The sequence below is a fragment of the Oryzias latipes genome, chromosome 9, assembly GCF_053564925.1.
Source record: "Oryzias latipes strain Hd-rR chromosome 9, Olatipes_Hd-rR_3.1".
Lineage (NCBI taxonomy): Eukaryota > Metazoa > Chordata > Actinopteri > Beloniformes > Adrianichthyidae > Oryzias > Oryzias latipes.
The window spans coordinates 29511909-29534349 of record NC_136245.1 but is presented as its reverse complement, the minus strand read 5'-3'; the positions used below and the strand labels follow the sequence as shown (position 1 = coordinate 29534349).

Genomic DNA, 22441 nt, shown 5'->3' with positions numbered 1-22441 from the left:
AATAAAATTATAGGAAAATCTAAATATTGCAAGAATAAAGTCATAAAATTAAAAGAAGGCAATTATTTATTAGAATGAAATCTTAAAGTTATGATTTAAAATGTCATAACTATACAATAAAATTGTTTTTTCTTTAAATATAAAGATAAATTTATGAAAATACATTTACAAAAATGTAAGGCAGATTCAGAGAGGTTCTTAAGCAGTGATGTCCTGCAACAGAAAGAAGCCTAAACAGGTTACATTTGATTGTCTTTGTTGAAACATTTTAAAAGCTAACTGTAAAAACTTTATTTTTAAAACATGACTTTGACCTTGTAAAATAATTATTTTCTGAAGTATAATTTTCAATTTCTATTTTGAATAACTGTACGACCTCAGTAAGATTTTGGATTTTTTACTCGAACGTTTGCAACTTCTTTTACAAAATTTTATAACTTTATTCTTGGAAAGGATTTATTTTTTTTCTCTCATAATTTTACAACTTTTGGCTTTTTTAACAATTTTATTCTAGTAAAATATTGACATTTTACTCATAATTGTACCACTTTATCCTCATAAAATTTTGACATTTACTTATAATTTTACAACTTTACAATTTCTTTTACGACTGTATTCTTATTTATTTGGTTGTTTATCTGTTCTGGTGGCTTAAATATCCCTTCCTACTCAAACAAACCAAAAAGATGCATTTAATGACCTCATCCCACTAAAAACGGGGCTTTTTGGACCATTCGACTCTCCGTAGATTGAAGATCCCAGCGCCAGGTATCAAACGCGAACTCAAAGCATGAAAACGGAGGTGGAAAACAAGTAGTTTTGCTAAATAGTCGGATCGGCTGTCTTCTTAACAGTGATAATGAGGGGAAAACACGCTCGAGTCTCTGTGAGGATTTAGCTTTTCTACAGAGTCCAGCTGCTGCAGAGCCGTAACGTAAGGGTACCGTGAAATTAAAAACTCTGTTGATAACCTTTTTTGGCAAAAAAAGGTCTGCAAAAATTTTGCAGACGCATTTTGTCGACTTCTTTTCTTTTTCGTTCAAATATAAGTGACATGACTTTGTTTCCGTGTACCAGAAACCAGGTTATTTTAATTTTCGTTTATTGCAGCTGATATTAACGACAGGTCAAACGAAACCATCAACAACATCCTGCAGTTTCTGTTTATTTAAAGCACAGTTTTTTTTTCAGATGGTTGAAGTGGAAAAGACTGAACTGCTTTTACGCACGTTTCAAGGTGGAAATGGTGAGCCTTCCTTCACTTATCACTGTGCTTTTGATTTTAATGTGCTTATCTGCATGTAAAAGATAAAAAAACAAACAAAAAAGCAACTTTTTCCCCACATAAGCAGGAGAGACTGCATCCATGAAAAAAAAACAATTTATTGCTTTTTTCAAGCAATTTTTAGCTATAAGAAAAAGGAAAATACAAGAAAAATACAAATGAAACATTTAAGATAATTACAAATGGATTAAAAAATAAATACAATAAATAGAAACAAGTCGGGACTTAAAATGGAAATTAGCCTAAAAATCTTATAGACTTGCTTTTGTACACATTAATAAACGCAGTACTTCTCTTAAGTAAACAAACATATATGCACTTATACTGGAGATGAATTTACAGTTAATTTTTTTTTAATGACGTGTGCTTGTAAATTGTTGTTAAGGATCTTCTTCTTTTTTGTGAAGTTTCCAGTGAAGCCTCCTGTCCTTCCTGCACTGAGGGATCACCAAACAGCAGCAGTGGAATTATTCCTGGTGAGCTCCACGTTTCCATGGAGTCTGAGCTTTCAACTCAATCTGTGTTTATTTTTGAGAAAAGAAAAATCACAAAATGACAGACTAATGATCATTTCAGTAAATATAAACAGAGATATCTGTAAATTTAATTATTGTACAGCAGTTCTCCAAAACAAAACATGTATGTTTTGGAGATCGATGAACAGACTATGCAAACCTGGACATTTGGAAAAATATAAAAGATGTAAATGCACCAATGTAGTAAGATGTACAGTGTACAATAAGTAAAATGTTCGCTTCTGTTACGCCCCTTTTAATATCTAGTGGCCCTAGAGGAGCATAACATAAAAAGTAAAGTTTTGGCTACCAGATTGACTTAACAAAAACACCAGAATAACATCTCCATACAAAAGGTATAACAAATTTATTTACAAATAAATTAAACAACAAAAACTAAAATTCAATCAAAAAGGTTTCAGGGTGAACCAAGGCCAAAACAACAAACAAAACCCCACCTAACTGAAATCTTGTAATCTTAACGTTAAATCAAAGACAAACACTAACCTCCATAAACTAACAAAAACAGGAGAGAACAAGTACTAAAGAAAATAGCAGTTCACCCCTACAGCTTTACTTAAACAAAAGTCCAAACAAAACTACAGAGTGGGCCTAAATACAAAGAACTACAAAGTACAAAATTAAATGCAACACACAAAACAGTTGGAGAAGTACAAAGCAAATGGAGAAGAGCGCAAAGCTGCAGTTGAAACCGGCTGCAACCAAGCTCCATTCTCTCAGGCTGGTGGTTTTAAGGCTGCCTCCATCAGCTTGGGTCCAAATGGAGACCACACCTTTTCCAGCACACCTGAAAATAATCACAAACAAACAGACACACAAAGATCCGCAAAAAACACAGAATTCCCACTCTGGTATAAAAGAAAATGCACAAAACCCAGAACAAACAAAACCAAATACGGCCACAGCCGTAACAACTTCTCAGGCATTAGATGCAAATATACATAAATAAATAAATGTGTAATTATGTGGCTGGAATGAAAGGGTTGAAATAAAGCCTCTTTAGATTAAGCGCAAACTGAATGCAAACCACAATAGAAATGTGCAAAAGGGAAGGAAATTTTAAACATTTATTGTCCACATTTTTGGCCAGACCATTCTTGTTTTCAAATTCTTGTCAGTTTGCAGTGAAAGTGATTTTTATTTTCTGTTTCCTTTTTGGAAATAAAATACCATCTAAATCTGTTTAAAACGTCCTGGTCACGCTTCCCTGCATTTGACCTGTTGCTTTTCTTCTGTGCAAACAAACGTGTTTTTGAATGTTCAGGGATTGTCGCGGCCACAGTGTTCATCACTTTTTTGCTTGCTCTCTACACCGTGCTCTGGAGGTGCATGACATCGCCACGGCAACGGTAAAGAACCCACAAAAATGGGATAGTTTGTAACTTCAGTGCGACCTTATCAGCACAAAGATCCTGCAGACTGATGTTTGTTTGACAGCGTTTTACTTGTCCGAACTTTGTACAGCAGTTGATCACAAACGCACATTTCAGAGGACGTGTACTGTTGCGCAACAAACGTCACCAGTATTCCTGTACACCCCCCCCCCCCCCCCGCGCATTATGTGCCTGCAAACTTTCAAATGCAAATATCCCACATATGCAGTTCATGTATACTTTTTAAAGTGTATAAATATTGTTTTATGTCTTCTTTATGTACTTGTTTGTTGCAGTTTTTGTTTTTTTAGCTCCTTTTTTTTACTATTAAATTATGTCCTGCTTCTCCACTATTCCTTTTAAATTGCCTCCTGGTGGCTAATGATGTTTCTGGATTTGTACTGTGACATAAACAGACATTTGTGTCGTTTCAGGAAGCGCAGCAAAGTGAGGGCAAGACTGAACAAGAGCTGTGCCGTGTGATATTGTGTCATCTTTTTTTTTTCTTTTCATAATGACGTTCATTCAACCAGGAAGTTTATTTTCCTTTCACTGCTCGTCTGACTCTGAACTCTGTTCTTTAGAAAAGTTACACCCACCAGGTCACATCAGGTTCTGTTTGATCACAGATTTGATTGGGGGGTGTTTCTCAATGTTTCCTCCAAATGTGCACAAATCAAGAGGCAACAGGTTTAACTCCCTCTACTGGCAATTAGGTTTTGAGAACATTAAATAGTGGTACTTTTTTAGTGTTTTTCACCTTCATTTATTATTTATCGATGCCAAATGAGTTATTTCTCCATTAGTTTCAATTTTTTAATTATAAAAGTATCTAAAGGCCCACTCTGATCATCTTTTGATCGATTTTTAAAAGTGTTCTCAGTGGTATTTTAAATATGATTATACCACTTTCAGCCATCGTCTTATTGTAAGACGTACTTTTTGCAGAACCCCGCCCCCTTTCCCATCCTTGTTGCAGGGTGGAGCAGGAAGCTTGTGGTCCGCCCTGCATATTTTCTACGTCTTAAAGAAGCTTTTCGTCTGCTCTTGATTCACAATGATTTAAATAAAAAAATATTCCCAATTTTTATAACTTAATTTTCTTAGTATATGTTCTCTATCGTCAGAAACATGCAACAAACATGTTAAAAACACAATTTTCGTTATGTTTTAAAACATTCATTCTTGAACACTGGCGATGGTGATGATCAAAAACAGGAGGAGAAGGCACTATTTCAAGCTATAAAGAAAAACACACTTAGTGCAGTTTTTGTCGGTTGTTTAAAAATGAGAGATGGCATTTTTATTGATTCCTGTTTTGTTGCAAATTTTTTAATAAAGTCATTTTTTATCTTTGCAGCTAAAGGTTATACTCATTTCATATTTAAATATGAAATGAGCATTAATATTAATTTTTAACATATTAAAATCATCAGCTGTTTCTGTTCTATTTTATCTAATAAAATGTTTATTTTTATGTGATCCAGTTTCCTGTTGTGACCTGCAGTGTTGAGCACTTTGTGATATTTTTTTCTTCTTTCCGTGAAAAGTGTTGTATAAATAAACTTGCTAACTTTAAACTGAACTTTAAGTCTTATTGATGTAATAGCATCAAACTACTCCAACAATATTGTAAATTTATATATATATATATATATAATCGGAATGCTAATCCACCAGAGTAAAATAAAAAAACAAGTGCTTTGATACATTTTAATTCGAATAAAATCCATTTTTTAACATATTTAGTTGAGATTTCTAATTGCTCTGCCAGAGAATGATAATTATAAAACATTGAATTGAAAGGGCTCTTTCAGTACAGACAGAAACAATGTACACAATAAATTTACCAAAAAATGTAAGATGACAGTGCTTTATTCACACTTACCACCTCAATTCAATTCAGTTTTATTTATAGCCCAATATTACAACACAGTTGTCTCAACAGGCTTCATACCAGTTATTGTACAAAACATATTCATTATGTGTAGCAACTGACGTTAAACTGTGTTAATCTGATCTGTGTTGCTATCCTCTTTTGGCGTAAAGCTCTTCTGTTGTGTTCTGTGTTTACATTGGTGCTCCAGTCAGATGAATGTGATTCCACTCCGCCCTTGACAGTAGGTTAGGTAGAGGAAGCAATAAGTTAAATACTAGCTTGGGCCAAAAAAATTTAATTGATTTGAAAAAAACAAACAAGCGGGATTGCAAGAGTCAGATGGTAGTAATTTCTTTAAATCAAAAACAGAGATGTATCCTATGCGTCAAATTCAAAGTTCCTCTGTTAGCAGTTTCATTTGCTGAACATCTCAGAGCTCAGTGATCTGAAAGCACATCCTGCTTCTGTTTCTCATCCTCATGCTCGTCAGGAAGCATCTGGCCATAAGCCGTCAGCTTCATCTCCACTTTTCGGAATTCTTCATCTTCCGTCAGGAAATGTGCTTCTTGGTTTTATTGAGTTCAGCTTCCGCCTCTTCTTTCAGCAAGCTGTGTCTCTGGAGCTGTCTTTCAGACTCCAGTCATTTCCTGACTCCTTCAGGAGGAAATTCTTGTTGTACTTCCTCGGTCTGAGCTCAGCATCTTACCCACTTCGATCTCTCAGGTTGGGATGGGCAAGGATTTCAGTGTCCAGCTGCTGTTGGCATGGAAACAAAATGAAAAGTCCAACCTTTCACCATTTATCTAAAGTAAATGCAGTTTGTGTGTTATGGATTTTTGAAAATATATTCCTCCACTTTCGAAGCCTCATGTTTACAACTTAAATGAATCTCCTTCAGTTATTCCACAGCCATAGCCAATGCTTAAGCATTTCCGGTTAGTTCCAGATGCTTCCTTTTGAAACCTTGGACCCGTGCCTCCACCGTTGGATCACACACAATCATATCTCTCAGATTTGTTTTTACAAAACCCTCCTCCTGTGTTGGGCTATACATGTCTGGGGAAACATGGATACAAAGTCTGACAGGCAGTCGGCAAACAAATGGAGCTATCTTCAATCGAAGTTAAAAAAGCTCTAGTCTCTATCTAGCTCATGAGGAAGGTCAAACACTTGCATGGACACATTGTTCACATTCACACCTGGAAGCAGTACAAGCAGTTTTACTTGTATGGTTCTAGAGGGTGGGGTAAAACTGCAGGGTATCTGTCCCATCCAGATTTCATCCAGTCAGTGCAGGGCTTTGAACCAGTAATGCTTCAGCTGGAAGTCCAAATCTATGACCATCAAGCCATGACTCATTTTAGTAATTCCAGCCTGAATGGCTGACTTTACAAGTTGATCTGAGAGTGTGCGGTTTGACACCCTGTGCCTGTATGAACTAGGGTTGTGCCGATGGACGATATCATCGTCCATCGTGATGGGTGACTGACATCCCGATGGAGAGACCACCATCGTGATGCCACGCCCCCGCCACGTTGCGCGTCGACACCATAAGCCGCGGTTACATGTACAAAATATCTTGATGGGATCAATGGTCGGATTAGAATCCAACCGTGTACATGGAACCAGAAAAATGTTTTCAGAATATAAAAACGTTCACTAAGGTCACACTTTCCATCGGAATAAATCATTCGCACATGCGCAGTAGGGTTTGAAAACGGAAGGATATAAATTCCGCCAAGCGGCTTTTTTTTTTCAAACTTTATTGAATGTAACAATTCAATACAAAACAATGTTAAACAGCGCCGAGCGGCTATATACATTGACATGTCAGCTCGGTAGAATACGAGATGATCTTCTAAACGTGCTTTTAATAATGTTACGGTTATTATGAAACACCTGTTCGCTCATCATTTGAATTTTAATCCGTGTGGTCAGTGCTTTTTCTAAACGAAGCCAGGATTAGCAGTATGCTAACACGGGCTAACAACATTAGCTTTGGGTGGTGCTGCTTGCTGGCTGCACGTAAACATGTAAGAATAACATCAGCCTTTATTTAGTCGGGACACGACTGGAAACACAAATCCACGTGATTGTTTGACTGTTTTCTAAGGAATGAGCGACATTTCTGCGTTGAAGCTCAAACCGCTGTGTGTGCTGACGATCCGAGCTGTGCTCAGACACACACTTTTAGACCCGGTTCTGAGTTCGGTTGCTTGTACCCCTAGAGCTGCGGGACGGATCGCAGTCTTAAATCTCCCACACATAGCGCTCATGTAACAAAGCACCCCCCCCCCCCTTCCCCTCAAACACAAAGCTGTAAGTCCGCGCTCCGCCGGTCCACTTCACTAGTGAAGTGCGGGAGCGGACTACTTCTTTTCTATTTTGTTTGTTACTTTTTTTTGTTAAAGTCACTTCCCTCAGTTTATACTGGATCATCGCGGATTAGTCATTAGTTGGGAAATAAAATGAAAAAAGCAAAAAAACCGAATAGCAGTTATATAAGAACAAAAAATGTAAAAAATACCCCCCAACACCCCCCCCCCCCCCCCCCCCGACGATGTCATCGTCCATCCCAATGGTTGACAGCAAACATCGTCAACGGCCAATTTAAGGGACATCGCCCAACCCTAGTATGAACACACATTTAAAGGGCCTTTATCATGCTATTCCTAAGTCTTTTATAGTAAACAATATCCATGTATATGATTAAGAAAAATATTAGTTCTTTTCCAACCAGAAGGTAAGACCATTCTATCTCTGTGGCACTGCCTTTTTCTCCTGTGGGTTCCGCCCATTTCATGACGTCAACCTAGAGTCAGCCTCTGCAGCTTGTCTGCGTTTCGCCCACTAAAACAAACATCCTAACGTTGGCAGAGATGGATGTGGATATTGTGCATTTAAAAGGAAAACGTTTTTGCTGATCACAGCTAGCTCAGCAAAAAAAGTGGAAAAGTGGGTATGTGTTAGCCAGGGGGCAGGGCTGGCAGCGCAGACCCTTCCTGGAAGGGGCTGTTCTCACTGGTCTACGTCACAATGTGAGAGCCCGTTCGTTTTCATGCGTTGGGAGGGGCTGGTGCTCAGGCATTTAGAGGAATACTCAGAAATGTGTGACTGGATCAAAATACCGCTTTCAGGTTTCTTTTCATGAGGAGTGAACATTTAAATACACTGAAAAGCTCAAAAATTAATTTTGCATGGTATAGGCCCTTTAAGATTGATGCATTTTTCATGGAAGAGAAGCTGAAAGCTGTAGCTTTGGATGCACCAACGTTGTAGACCAGGGGTCATAATCCAGGCCAAGACTTACTTAAGTTAGTATACAAGCACCACTGAATGGGACGATCCAAACCTCAAGCACACCTTTGCCTGGTACAGTGTAGTGGAACAGAAAATTTGTCCCAACTGGCTTCAGAGGGAACTTTTCTTCAACTTTGCACTATTTCTTCCCTCAATTAAGTGACAAAAACCTGGGCTTTAGACTCGTCCAAACATTGTATTAGTGCAACAGACTAGCTTGAACAAGTTAAATTAAAATAAATGGGGGAAAAATACATTAGTAAAACACAAAAATATATTTTAAACATATTTTCTTCTAAACCCAGCAAACTTAACCCTCCACATTTTACAATGAATGCAGGGGGCTATTAGTGACCTCTTCCATGAAGACTGAATCCTGGAAGGAAATTCATTATAAAGACATAACCCTAATAACTCTTAAACACTGCAAACGATATTTAAAGCAAAAAGTAACGCAGAACAGATTTTCACAACATTTAGAGCTAACTTTGACTTTTCAATAATTCTGTCCAGACTCTGGAGCTTCATCAAAGTGTCTTTGATGATCCAAATTCCCCTGTTGTACATGTGGTTGAGCTTATTTTAAGCTCCACTTACATCCTGTCGATAAAATCTGTTATTTTTGAGTTTATCATTCTTAGTAGTGAGCTGTTTCACACATTCTCTTAAAACAGGCCTGGCAGAATTATTTTGTTTCAAAACAAGTTCTTTCCCAAGTTTATCTGCTGCTACATAAATACACATATATGACAAAAAATGTATTAAAAGTGATTAAACAAAAGAAGTCACTTTTCTCAAATCTATCCCAGAGTTCAATACAGAGTCCCATTTCTCTGCTTTATCTGCTTTTGGCTTCTCTAATGCTTAAGTGTAATCTGAAATATAACTGTAGATTACATTCTTGCAGGTACTCAGCAGCCCTAAAGCAGGAAGTGATCACTAAATACTATCTGCTGCTATCTCAGAAGGACTCTCTGCAATGGTGCTGAAGTAACTCTTGTTTATGACGCATGCCATTTGCAGACAGGTTGGTTTTTCCACCAGCACCACTGCTGACTGGGGACAGTAGCCTCTTTGGACTGAGATACAGGAAGCAGACGTGGACGAAGGACTGGAGTGGGTTCCTGGAGAACACAGGTCATTTGTGAAGTCTGGCTTCCTTGCTGTGGCCGATGCTCCGACGTTCAATATCTCGATTTCACAGCTGATGCACTCCTCAATCCTCTGTGATGACAGCCTCTGAATGGTCTGACAGAAATGAAGAAAGCAATTAAAAAAAAAAAAAAGATAAAAACAATTTGGGTGTGAGATGGTTAAGCAAACTGACTACAGCAGTGAAAACAAAAAAATCTGCAGCAAATACTGACTCATCAAAACACACAAACATGAATATAACAATACTTAAAGCTTGTTTTAGAAAAAAAGAAGAAAAACTTTCTTTTCTAATATATTCAAAATGAAAAGCAGCAATCACAATAGCAATGTGTTGGATTACTGTGAATTTAAATTGTCCTAAAAAACACAATAGAAAACACAAGTCCTGAGTGAGGAGTCCTGAAGTCCTGAATGAGGAGGGCCGAAACGCGGGTTTACGTATATTTACACAGACTATACATTGAACGTAGCTGCTTGGACGCACCTGAATGAAGCTTCATGGTTATATTTAGCTTTTAAATTTTGAATTTCCACCAAATTAGACTTTACATTTCAGTTAATTCACAAATCCAACAGTGCTGCTGATGTTCACATTTATTTAAATCAGAAACTTCACAAGTACATACCAGTACAGTTTGTACTTTTACACTTGCACTGCCTTCTCAACCAAACAGTAGAGCGCATTTTGAAAACGCATTTTAAAACCATTGATTGTGTGTATTACTCACCCAATGCAATAGGAAAAAAAACATTGTTTTTATTGAATTTTCTTTGGTTGGTTTATTTTATTTATTTATTTTTATTTTATTTTATTTTTATTTTTCCACAATGCGTCGAAAGCAACAAATCTCACAATACAGAATGTGGAAAAAATGGACATCCCAGAAGCAGCTGCTTATTATTAGGGGTCCAGCATTTTAGACAAGCATAAAAATACAAAAGATAAGTGGCGGAAGGAAAAGAAAAGAAAAGAAAATAATTTCATAAATAAAATATACTAATAGAATGCGAGAAATGATGGTAATATAGTGGAAAGTGTTAGACAATAGGGACAATGAATTTGAACAACATAAACTCTGGCGTGTGGCCATATAAGTGTCAACAGACAGAAAGAAATCACAAACACGTTAATAGACAGTTTCGGTTGGAGCAGCATTTTCACAGTATGTTGACAATAATAACAATTTCAGTTTCCTTTTAAACATGTACATTGTTGCAGACTGTTTAACGTCATTTTCTAAAATATTCCAAGTTTGTGGACCTCTAATTGGGATTAGACAGGGTTAAAAAAAAAGAGAAGAGCATCTGTGGTTGTTAAATTGATAGTAGCTCATTCTTCTCAGTGAATGATTTGACAGTTTGTGGTTGTTTCTTCATACCTCATCCAGGAAGCTTTCAAACTCTGGAATTTTAATGTTCATTCCAGCCGGATAAGCAAACATTTCCTTCAGCCCAGTTCTTATCCTGCATGGAGGAAACACTCAAAGTTCATTTCATTTTCTTCTAAATGAGGAAAAAGTGATCTATGAAGAAAAAAAACCAACAGACAGACAATTAAACAGACTTTTTTCGCTGGGGCCACAGGAGAACGATGCAGCTCAGCAGCAGCAGGACTGGAGCCAGGAACTTTGCCAGCTGAGACGGGTCTGCAGGAGGAAACTCGGTCAGCTGGTAGAACTCATTAATGTTTGTCGTGAAAGGGGCTTCATGGGGAAGACCTACAGTTAATCCTGGTCCTGAAAGGGACACTGACTGAAGGTCCAGGCCCCTCTTTGGTGAGAGCGCTCACAGAGCAGACGTATTCCTGGTTTGGCTGCAGACCCTCTATGATAACAGACTTCTGCAGGGGATCTGCTATCGTTAAGTTTTGCACATCTACACACGAGAATGATAATAATGCATGATCTTAGCGAAGCATATATCATTTTTAAGGATCAAATGAACCCCCAAAACCTATTTAGCACAGATCTCTTGAAAAAATACTTTCTGTGCACACACTTGTAGCTTGATCTGGCGCTTTATCAGATCTTCCCCCCTGCACGGTAATCAGGTACCCAATGATGAATGCAGGATGAGCTGGATCGTGCTCGTTAAAAAGCCATTCCAGCGTTGCAGATGAAGATGTCGTCTGAACAGGCTGGACAAGGCTTGGAGACCCAACGTACTCTGGAACACATATGCAGGACTTTTACCCACATATTGCTGGTGATTGAAGGAATTTGTTTTAGGCTTTGTACTTTTTTTTTCAGACAGACTACATAAATACTGCAGAGAACCTCACATGAAATGGAAAAATAAATCTAAAAAAGCACCGCAAAAAAAATGAAAGCAATGTTGAAGGTTTCTAATAAGAACTACTGTTGAGTGCAGCAATATTTGATGTCAAGCCCCTCATAATGTCAGATTTTTTGCTTTGCTGCACAATGTTCTTTTATCAAACCTTTGCAATGTGGAATTTGTTTATACCAAAAACATATAAGGAAAAACTTTACAAAAGGAACTTTAAAATAACTCAAATTGGGACTTACTAAGTTCCTGTGAGTATCCGGTCTTTACCTCCAGCAGTTTGTGTCCATTTTCTGTGCATCCGTAAATGTTAAAAGAATACCTCAGTCCTGCTGTGAAATTTTCTGTCAAATAAAGGTGTATAAAAGTTGATGTTGAGATCCATAAAAAGTATTTATCAAAGCATAAAAGACTTACTGCTAGATAGGAACAAAGAATTGTTTCCTTTTGGGACTTTAATCCACTTCAAGGTACAGGGAACTGCACTTCCCAGAGTGCACCACTCCACAGTGTAGCCACAGGTGACAGCTCTATCTTTATCCCAGGACAGTATAATACCATCAGCTGAGGAACTCTTCAACCGTCTCTTTACCACCTGAGCTTCTGCACACATACCAGTTATTTAGCTGTTTTGCAGCCATTATGACATCTGAAAAGCTGCATTTATACTCCATTTACATCCTAAAATTTATATAAAGATCATCTTTTAATGCAGCTGGAATGTTTAATTTGTAATAAAAAGTATAACAAATTGTTAAAAACTCTAATTATAATCCATTTTATTGCATTTTCCCACAAATGAGGATCTCAGGTGTCTTTTGTACCTTGTCGCTCTGATGGTGGGATTGTAATGTGTGCAGCAGCCCGGTAACCCCTTTCCAGGATTGCCTCCACGGTGAAGTTACACTTCTCTGGACCGATAGTGACTTCCAGCTGATTCTGCCGTCCATCCGTCACATTCGTCCACATCCGGTCCTTCTGTGACCACTGAACTCTGTAGCTTTGGATGCTTACTGCTCTGTCACTGATGTGCTAAATGCAAATTGGGGGAAAAGGCTCATTGTCATGAAAAACCAAGTTTGCATCACATCCACAGTTTGGGTGCTGCATTAGGAAAATATTTCAGGTGAAATGGCAGAAATGAAGGAATGCTTACTGTATTCCACATGAGAGTAACATGACGGATTTGAGAGGCAGACGCTGGCTCTATTTTCTTCCATAATTCCAACATCACCAGTGGATCTGAGGAGGTTTAAAGAAGCAACTAGTGCTGATGCACTGATAAACTAGGTCCAGGTAATAACCATGCAAAACTTAAAGTTTGGACATGAATCAATTCATTCATAAGCAGGATTTTTAAGCTCAATTCTTTCTTTTCCTTTCTACCCAAAAGTCCCACCGTACAAACATCCTATAATAACATTTGATCTCAGGTTTTGTACTTGCATGTTTTAAACAGCTTGGGCTTTGACCAATTCCCCCAAAGTTTTCCGTTTGTAGAACATCTCACAACAATTGAGTACTCCGTGCTTGGATGCAGGTGTTCCACCTCCGCTTTGCAGACATGACTAGAACTGTTGCAGTCCACCTGCTACAGGGACCAATAGTTGAATAATAAAATGTTTTATCCAGGCACCAAAAGTTTAGTTTTCAGTGCTGGAATGTGATGGAACAACAGGATTTAAAAGAAAAAAAAACCTGTGTGATGTTTCCAGGAGTTGCAGAAACCTGACAGATAAGCATCATTTGGGGCAAGTTTCCCACCACTCTCCAGGAGATCCTGACATTTGTCACCCCGCGTGTTGCTCTGCAGCACTGCAACTCAGGGAGCACTAGAGGATATCAAATCAAATCAAACGTGATTTCTATAGCCCTTTTCCTTGGAAAACATAGCACAAAGAGCTTCACATTAAAACAAAACAAAATAAATACTACAATAACAAGCATGAAAATTAAAAGAGCCCCCTCCCCATACCTACACACAACCCACCCCATAACTGATGGGGATATGCAACAAATAGGTTGTGCCGTTTAACATTAATATACAAGGAATGCTATGTCTTTAACCCTTGTGCTATCCTTGGCACTTTAACATTGGGAGTTGGGTCATCTAGACCCGCTAGACAGTGCGCTGAACCTTTTTTCTTCAATGATCTTCACTGGTGTCCATGGATTACATGAAATCCTCTTCACCTTTGTCATGGTAGGGATAACACGTCAATGTAAGGATCTGGTCATCTGGACTCCATAGGATAGCACAAGGGTTATGACATGAAAAACGACATATAATAATTTTTATCATCCATTTTGGATTTGGACTTTTAAAAAAAGACCTCAAACCTCTTTCAGAAATGTTGAAGCTGTAGCTCTCCGTCTCCTTTCCCAGCTCGTCCTTCACCATCACACTGATGTTGTATTCTTGCAGCTGTGGCACAGCCGGGAATCTACAAGATGATGTCTCACAAGAGATGAGACCCTGATCAGAGTTCCTGGGTTTCAAATGGCATACAATGCAAATTGGATGTAAGAAAACAAAACATTTCTTCTGCAGAAATACTTACAAGCTAATCCTAGACTGTGAATAAACCTCAGTATTCTGATGCATGTGTGGTTTTGCATTGGTACACCCTGCAAAGGCTGAGTGGTTTAAGTCCTCTGTGGTCTCTCCGTTTAGATTTTGCATGTTTTTCTTTTGAATTTGTGCTCTTTTTGAGTCCTACAGTTTTCTTCCCACAATATGCATGTTTGGTTGACTGATGGTCTGAAGTTGCATAAGCCTGGGATGCACTGGAAGCCTGTCCAGGATGTACTCAAAGCCAAAAGGGGAAGGCAACCACACTTTCAATCATTCATCCCTCTAGCGTGCATGTTAGGTTAGGAGGCATCTGCTAAACTGAGTGAAAACACATTTCTTGTACCGTGAAAGCTCAGATCAGATATGAAAGGTAACCATGTCAACCAGCAGGATTGGCTTTACCAAAAACCCTAAAATATCCTATAATCATGAATGCACCCCCCATTTCCTAAAACAAGAGCATTAAAGAGAACTTACTCGATGTGGAGACTGTACGTTTGGGTGTTGGTATCAAACTCATCTCTCTTTCTCCCTGAATTCCAGTTGCACACGACAGTTGTCATGTCTGATGTGGCACAGCTGAGGTTTTGGGGCTTCTGAGGAGGAACTGAAATATAAGTTATTTTCTAGGTTGAAAGACCTTCAGGATTAAAAAAAAAATGAAGAAAAAGAAAAACGTATCATTTAAACTCACAACTGACGTAGTTCCAAGCGTAAACCTTTTTTCCTGTCCCCTCAGTGCAGGTGAGGAGCGAAGACTTAATCCTGTTAGTCGGGATTGTCAGGTTGTTCACGGTGATGGCCTCCACCGTGGCTCCAATGCTTGTGGAGGGGAAATGGTTGTTCCCGAAGTTGATGCTTGCAATCTTGACTCCTTGGGGGGCGACACAGCAGAACGTGGCACTTTTTCCCTCCTGCAGCACGCGATCAGAGGGAAAGATCCTCAGCGTATTCTTCACTTTTACCCCTTCATGACATTGAAAGCAAAGAGCAGATCACAAGAAGCTTAGAACACAAGAAAAGGTTAATAGGTAAATAAACACATCCAAAAATATGTATACAGTAAGAAAAAAAGTAAGTTAAACACAGAAAGGTTATTATGGATTATTTTATATAATAGACTGATTGAAAAATTGTTCCCTGATTGTATAGTTATGTGTTTTCAATGCATTCATAAGGACTGACTATTGAGGACCAAAAATAGCCTCTCACCGTGGTTGGTCGTCCAGTTGCTCCAAGGACTCGGGGCAGACTGATTACAGAAATATCGTATCCTGACAGAATGATCGACACATTCCAGGGGCAGGTCAGAAATCCAAGTCCAGGTGCGTTCAGCCGCAGCAGAAACGCTCACTTTTCTCTAATTAACAAAAATTACACTTTTTATTCATTCAATTACACACAAACATAACTGTATTGTCTAAATTATTAAATTTCTCTGCACTTACACTGTAAATAATGCTTTGCGTTTCAGTGCGGCCTATCTGGATCTCATAAATGTCACTCTCTCCGTCTGTGTGGCGCGCAGGCAAAGTCACCACAAGGCTTTGCTTCTTACTAAAAGCCTTCAAATGAGGGATGTTTGGTTTTGGTGCCACAGAATCTGATTCAGAGTTTTAAAAAAAATAAGTAAATAAAAACCGGCGTTCATACAAAGCAGCAAGTAGAAGCTTTAAGAGAACTTTAAAAACTTACCAGAGTCGTTACAGGATTCAGTTTGACCCTTAATGAATATGAAAAACAACACAAGCAGACCAGTGCAGGACATCTTCGTAACTGACCCTGACCAGAGTGGAACTGCGATCGCTGATGGTGGGCATGAACAGGGAAGCCTGATGAGTAAATAAAAACTATCAGTTTGCCTTCAAAAAGGAACGATTGCACAACTGTGACAGGAACTGACAGGAGGTGGGTAGATACCAAACGGATGTTGCAAGTGTTTTTCACAAGGTAAAAGAAAAAGAAAAAAAAGTCTGAAATGACGTTAGCCACAACACTTTTATGTACAAAATATCAGAATTACAGGAATAACAGGATTATAACATCAGTTCAAATATTATTAATAGCTGCAGTGCATGAAGCAATCATTATGTAATAACTTATCAGGAAAAGCCATTTTTACAGAAAATCATTATCGGACAGCGAGATCTTTGGCACTTTGGTGATAAAATAAAGACAGGAATATATAGAAGACCCTCTTCCAGTAAAGTGTGCATAGGTAGCCTGTCATTAAACATTTCTATCAAAATTATAAAACTATGGCAGGAAAAGTCTATTTTTGCTGATTGAATTATTTATAAAAAGCATGAAAGGGGACAATTACTCTCTTTACACCGCTGGGTAAACCTTATTTGGCCACGGATATATTTAAATATATATTTTTAAGTGCTCAAGGAGCATTGGCATCAATACTTCTGGTCTGACTAGTTATTAATGCTTTCAATTTAAGTGTTTAAAACACAAGAGTACCACTGTCTTAACACAAGTGCAACAACGATGAGAGATGCCATAGTAGTGTTAAAGAACACAAGAAGAGCTGGCTTTGAAAAAAGAAATGAAAAAGGCACAATAGTATGATCCCGCTGGAGGGTTTATGGATTGAAATGGTCAAATCCAGCAGATAGAAAAGCACACAGACGAATATTTTCTTTAAAACCTTAAGGAATCTCAGAGGTAAACAACATTCTCCTCTTCAACTTCATCTTCAATTTGTCCTTCAAGAGAGAGGTAAGCTGGCGGTTGGAGATGGGGGGAGAGCGATGCGGAGGAAAAGAAGTCGTCCTTGAAAAGTCCCGTGACCTCTGACCTCCAGGAGCTGGGAGGATGTGTGTCGTGCTGCAGGTGAAGATCTGCTGTGAAGAGAGCAACAGAAATCTTTAAGACTCGTTCATAAAAGGAGGAGGCGAAGACTGCGAGATGCCTCACTGTTGTTGGTCTGCGTGGACACCCTGCTGCTCAACGGGTGGAGGGGGTCGGGGGGGGGCCTGTGCGTCAGGCCATCCGGAGGTGATTTGCCGTGCGCCTGGCTGAGGAGGGTGTTGAGGCTGTTGTAGAGGCTGGCGGGGTAGCTGGAGCTGTGCAGGGGCCCGTCCTGGTTCCTCTTCTGCATCAGGAGTGCATGCTGTTGCTGGTTGTTGTTGGTTGGCTGGTGGTTCTGTTGTAAAGAAGCGAGCAAGACGACCTCGTTTTTGTACACAGAGCAGCTACCATCCAGGCTACCGGTGCGGCTGTGAGTGCACATCTGGAAAAAAACAAAAAAGTTTTCTCTGGATAATCAAGTGTAAATTAAATATGTGTAAAAACATATGAATGCAGATCAATCTGGTAGGATTACAAATCCATTCATTGATTAATCAATTAATCGTTACACCCCAAATAAAACGAGACCCGTTCTTTACCTTGTACCCATCCAGTGGTATTGTAACTGGCAGGCTGCTTTGGCGGCTGTGTCTCCAGCTCTGAAGCAGCCTCTGCTGGGTTTCAATCTTCTTCCTCTCCAGTTCCACAGTCCTCTGGCCCTCTTTGAGTCTGTCCAGGTTTTGCTGATACTCCAGCAGCTGCGCCTCCAGCTGCTCACGCTCGCAGCGCAGACGCTCCATCTCCAGGAAACACTGCTGCTCTCGCTGCTCCAGCACGCTCTCCTGCTCGGTCTGCAAGTTGAGGAGCCATGTTTAGAAATGCATTAAAAGTTTTTTGACTTTTTGCATATATAATGTGGTTCATCTGTCATGGTATTGATGTTTTGTGGACTTTTTTCAGTGCAATTTTGCATCCTTTTCTTTTTTTTTTTCCACAGCTCACTGTGGTCTGCGTACTAATTGGATGAACACCACTGTATTTTGGAGATAATTTTTCTGTGTGATTGTTTAAATTTTACCCGCAACATTGCAAGGAAAGTAAATATCAAAGCTAGTGGTAAAAAACATGTTTAAAGACCCACTACAAAAAATTGTGTTTCTAGTGTTTTTATCATGTTCATGTGGCCTTTTTTGGATGATGGAAGACATTTATAAAAGAAAATTAAGCTTAAAATTGCATTTCTGAGTATTTATTTATTCAAATGTTGTGAATCAGGAACAGACGAAAAAACTGCAGTTTTAAAAAGAGCTTATTTGTAACGTAGAAAATACGCTGGGTGTGCCACAAGCTCCCTGCTGAGCTCCATTCTGATGCATCCACCTGTACACAAATAGATTCATGTTCGTCTTTGTTTACACTCATCTGAGCAGCATCCGGTGTAAAATTGAATGGGTGGATGGCTCAGATATTCTTCGCCATTTTTGTTATACCAGTAGTGTTAGGTTGGGGGTGTGAGGGGCTGTAAGCTAGTGCGAGGGCACGTAAACAGAGCAACCCCGGCTCTGCGTCAACAATCCCAATCAACAAATCAGAGCCAAATTTCTAATGAACTACTGCTGCTCTGCAAAAACTACGTTCTAGAAAATGGCCCAATCATATTTGAAAGACGCGTTTATTATAGATCAGATCTGAGTGAGACTTTAAGCTCATTTCTGCAAATGGTTCAGGAAAAAAAAACAGTTTAGGAAAATAAAAAATCAGAATTTGCAAAAAAAATGTAAGCTAAAATGTGTAATATCATACAGCTTTATGCTGTAGATACTTTGTGTGACTTACTAGTATTTATTAAACACCATAGTTTAACATTTGAGCTGGTGATGATTGTGACCAAACGGGAATTAAAATGCTGAGTTGAAAGGGAAAGCAGTGAGAGACCAGTGACCCACACTGATGAAGCTTACCTGTTGCTTCTCTCTGGCCAAACACTCTTTGTCCCAGCGCAGCTGCTCCTGCTTCAGTTTGGCGTGAAGCTTCTGCACCTCATGCACCTCTTCTTTCTTCCTCTCTACACTTTTCTTATCTTCTTTTATCTTATCAATGTTCCTCTGCTTCTCCTGTTCCTAGGCAAAAGCAAACAGTTTTTGAAAACATCCACTTTCTAGAACATTATTTTTGTCAGTAGGAAGACATATTTTTTCAGAAAATAAGAATGGTTTATTGTTGGTACCAGGTTGTTTTGAAGAGAGGCGAAGTTCCGAAGTTGATATTTTTCTCCCTTCAGCAAAAGAAGCTTATAAACTTCATAACAGCTGTCCTGGAAAGTCACAGCTGCCTGCGAAAATTTGGGAAAAATCTAGTCACTCTGTTCTTCCTCTAACAAGAGAAGATTAATTTGAATAAATTAAGATATTTTTTTTCATTATAGTTTGTTGCAATAATACTTGTTTTAATTCCCTACAAAAAATGCCTTTACTTGTCTATGAAAAATCTATTTTGATAGATTAAAATAAAAAGAAACATTATTTAAAACAAGATTTCAGCTTTAGAAATGACTTCTTTTCTTTAGTGTCTTTCCTCACCTGCAGGCTGTAGAGAAGCTGAGTCATGTTCTGGACGCTCTCTGCCACCTGAAGAACAGCATGTTAATTCATCGGAACACTTAATCCAGCACAACAGTACCGGACTGAATTCAAAAGAAGTATTGATTGTGTCTAAAGCAAACAAACCTTTAACAGTGTCCCTTTGTCTCCTTTTCTGAACTCGGATGCTGGACTCCAGGACACGTTATCCAGCCCTGCTGACTCACTGTCGGATCCAAGAGAGGTGGAGCTCATACTGAGCGTGTTCAGATAATCTGCTATAAAGGCCAGGAGGGAGCACATGTTATACCGACTCAAGAAAACCATCAAAAAGAGGGTGACTCACGCTCAGAGGGAGACTCCTGAACGCTGCCGCCATGGCTGCTGTAGCTGCAGCAGTCGGGTCCGCCAGCAGGAGGGCTTTGACTTTGAGTTGAAAAACCATTTTGAGTCTGAAGGACGCTGATAAGGTTCTCCGCTACACAGGGAAACAAATGTTTAAAAGTCTTTAGCGTGTGCGGTTAAAAAAGGTAAATGGAAAAAAAGTCATGCGCTCTAAACTTTTAAGAAAGGACTGTAGCACAACAGGATGTACAGATTGAACAGCCTAACATTGCCCCTGATTGTAGAAGGTTTTTGTTGGCATGGTAACAAAGAAAGTGGATTTGCCAGTTGTTTTCACATCTGAATTACCGTCTTTTGGATTTTTCTGAAAGAAAATTGTGGCAAAAGGCTGAAAAGCTAAAAGACACGGATTCAACACGTTTGCATTTTGTAAAGAATTCATTTATTTAAAATTTATCGCAAAAAATTAATAGTGATTGGCACATTATTAATTAAAGTTATGACCATATCCATCCATTCATTCATCTCCCTAACCCGCTGGATCCCTTTGGAGTCACGGGGTCACCACAGCACAACCCGGCAACCCGGCTAGGCAAAAGGCGGGGTACACCCTGGACAGTAATAACAATTTTAACATTTTTTCTGAGAAGAATTTGATTTTTTTTTTTATTAAAAGGATACGACACACAAATTATGCCTAAATTCAATAAATATGAAAAACATCCATCACGTAGATTAAAAACAAAAAAACATGTGACACACTGAACATAAAACAGAATGGAATTATAAAGACGCTGTATATCACCTGTTAGCTGGTCTGTTGGGGGAGGAAAAAAACTGAAAGCCAACCCTCTGGTAGGTGAAAATCAAAAAAATTCCTTGAACTGAGGATTTCCAAGAAATTTCCTGCACATCGAGCTACAGTGCAATTCCAGAAATCTAGCCTGCATGTCATAAATTAAGCTGCAGTGTCAGTTTGGGACAGGACGCTCCTGCTTTCTACTGTAATTTTACACCCGCAAATTTCACAAATAAAAAGCTGCGTTGTCAACATTTTAGTTCCCAAAATATGTTTAGTGAAAACACAAAAATATGTTCTGATGTCCTCTGATAATTTATCTGTACCCCTTCCAGACTTTTAACACAAAAAGACTGTGAATTATTAGTTTGATTTTATGTATCTTTAAGAAACAAAAAGATGTGTTTAAATCCACATTTTTCCTGGGTTTTTAAGTCACTGAACGTAAATAAATGTCATAAAAAATACTTGGGAGCCATGAACCCACGCAGCAGCTTTCTGACCTTCTCTGAGTGCTGCTGTGACCAGATTCAAGGCCTGACGTGGCGTCTCGCAGTCGCTGAGCTGTGCTGGCTGCACCAGTAGGTGGCGATGTGGTGAAGGCTCTGGAGAAGGAAGAGTCAGTTCAGCGAACTCAGCATAAAGCTGCAGCTTCTCCTCCAAGCTGTGGCAGATCCGCTGGTCCTGTCTAAACAGGGCATCTGCACAGAGGTAAGGGCACAGAGGTGAGGACTGGTTTGGTTTGGGGTGAGGCATGATTGCAGATTTTTTGGCCTTACCCTGGAACTTGTTTATTTTCTGAATTCTCACTTCTGCAGCATGTCTGGCTTCCTCTGTCTCAGTGTTTCGCTCCTCCTCCTCTTCTTCCTCAGGACAACTGCCACGTAGGGCAGTAGGTTAGATAATGAGTAACACAAACATTACCACACATTAACCAGTCATGCACTCACACAAAGAAGCTAAACAAACAGGGCCGTCTTGATGTGCGCACACACCTCTCCACAGCCTGCCGGATGTGCTTCATCCATGCATTCCTCTCCTCTCTGGTGGTGGTGTGAACTTCATACATCTCTGGCCCCGCTGAGGAGGCAGAGATAAGGAACATTCCTCTTTCCTCATTGGCCACCTCTCTAACGATGAGCTTCTGCAGTGGGATCACAGGGGGTTTTTGGTCCTGGAGAAGAAAACCCATAAACATAAGTTCAGTTTGGTGGCCCTGAAGTGCAAATCCCACCAACAAACCCCACATTTTAAAGATCACGACAACAATTAAAATCAAAACAAATAGCAAAAAAGACATTACATCTTAGAAATCAAAACAAAATCCCAGAAAGCAAAGCACAATTCCAAAAAAATGATACAAAATAAAAATGTAACATTTTGGAAAACAAAAAAATGTCAGAAATAAAAATGAATTAAAAAGCAAAACACTATGAGAAAGTGGAAAAGGTACGTACTAAGGGACATCGCTGATTGGATGAGATTAATATAATCCATTTTATTGAAAAGTCTGCGATACTGGATATGCTC

General features: G+C 39.0%; 3 protein-coding genes across 25 annotated transcripts in view; 1 reads left to right on the top strand and 2 right to left on the bottom strand.

Annotated features, from left to right (window-relative positions):
• The first annotated feature begins 740 nt into the window (after positions 1–740).
• Positions 741–4774, top strand: LOC110015603 (uncharacterized). 2 transcript variants are annotated; one of them, XM_078952324.1, is made up of 5 exons: positions 741–934; positions 1192–1246; positions 1693–1761; positions 3086–3170; positions 3629–4774. In XM_078952324.1, exons 2-5 carry the CDS (start codon positions 1192–1194, stop codon positions 3675–3677), a joined length of 258 nt encoding a protein of 85 aa, XP_078808450.1. In that variant the 5' UTR covers positions 741–934; the 3' UTR covers positions 3678–4774. The 2 variants fall into 2 exon arrangements, 1 of the variants encoding a protein (XP_078808450.1); XR_013657993.1 differs by having other exon boundaries at positions 745–768.
• A 3775-nt stretch (positions 4775–8549) lies between these two features.
• On the bottom strand, positions 8550–16268 carry osmr (oncostatin M receptor). 3 transcript variants are annotated; one of them, XM_023958926.2, is made up of 17 exons: positions 16085–16265; positions 15838–15992; positions 15602–15749; positions 15084–15356; positions 14867–14996; positions 14155–14258; positions 13513–13646; positions 13261–13405; positions 12971–13056; positions 12639–12846; positions 12232–12417; positions 12057–12158; positions 11527–11694; positions 11251–11403; positions 11093–11174; positions 10908–10992; positions 8550–9621 (listed from the first exon to the last, which is right to left on the bottom strand). In XM_023958926.2, the coding sequence occupies exons 1-17, from the start codon at positions 16155–16157 to the stop codon at positions 9313–9315; spliced, it is 2541 nt and encodes an 846-aa protein (XP_023814694.1). In that variant the 5' UTR covers positions 16158–16265; the 3' UTR covers positions 8550–9312. The 3 variants fall into 3 exon arrangements, 2 of the variants coding, with proteins under 2 accessions (XP_023814694.1, XP_023814693.1); XM_023958925.2 differs by having other exon boundaries at positions 14155–14303; positions 16085–16264; XR_013657992.1 differs by having other exon boundaries at positions 9593–9621; positions 11583–11694; positions 14155–14303; positions 16085–16268.
• A 100-nt stretch (positions 16269–16368) lies between these two features.
• LOC101175242 (rho guanine nucleotide exchange factor 28) overlaps positions 16369–22441 on the bottom strand; it is a 49920-nt gene continuing 43847 nt past the window's right edge. For 11 of the 20 annotated variants that reach the window (XM_078952312.1, XM_023958918.2, XM_078952303.1 and 8 more), the window contains 11 exons: positions 21907–22085; positions 21691–21788; positions 21415–21612; positions 20114–20245; positions 19915–20045; positions 19768–19815; positions 19416–19520; positions 19150–19308; positions 17788–18039; positions 17315–17630; positions 16369–17241 (listed from right to left, as the gene is read on the bottom strand). In XM_078952312.1, the coding sequence (XP_078808438.1) occupies positions 17057–17241; positions 17315–17630; positions 17788–18039; positions 19150–19308; positions 19416–19520; positions 19768–19815; positions 19915–20045; positions 20114–20245; positions 21415–21612; positions 21691–21788; positions 21907–22085 (1803 nt within the window). In that variant the 3' untranslated portion in view covers positions 16369–17056. The remainder of the gene's footprint in view (positions 17242–17314; positions 17631–17787; positions 18040–19149; positions 19309–19415; positions 19521–19767; positions 19816–19914; positions 20046–20113; positions 20246–21414; positions 21613–21690; positions 21789–21906; positions 22086–22441) is intronic. The other 9 variants (XM_078952305.1, XM_078952306.1, XM_078952310.1 and 6 more) reach the window with 3 other exon arrangements.

Excerpts from the sequence above, each read along its gene's own strand:
- LOC110015603 (XM_078952324.1), top strand. The coding sequence starts at position 1,192 with ATGGTTGAAGTGGAAAAGACTGAACTGCTTTTACGCACGTTTCAAGGT. Across the intron at positions 1,247-1,692 it reads CACGTTTCAAGGTGGAAATG|TTTCCAGTGAAGCCTCCTGT; the intron begins GTGAGCCTTCCT and ends TTTTTTGTGAAG. Across the intron at positions 3,171-3,628 it reads ATGACATCGCCACGGCAACG|GAAGCGCAGCAAAGTGAGGG; the intron begins GTAAAGAACCCA and ends GTGTCGTTTCAG.
- osmr (XM_023958925.2), bottom strand. The coding sequence starts at position 16,157 with ATGTCCTGCACTGGTCTGCTTGTGTTGTTTTTCATATTCATTAAGGGT. Across the intron at positions 14,304-14,866 it reads ACGTACAGTCTCCACATCGA|GAACTCTGATCAGGGTCTCA; the intron begins GTAAGTTCTCTT and ends TTTGAAACCCAG. Across the intron at positions 11,404-11,526 it reads AGCGCCAGATCAAGCTACAA|ATGTGCAAAACTTAACGATA; the intron begins GTGTGTGCACAG and ends TCTCGTGTGTAG.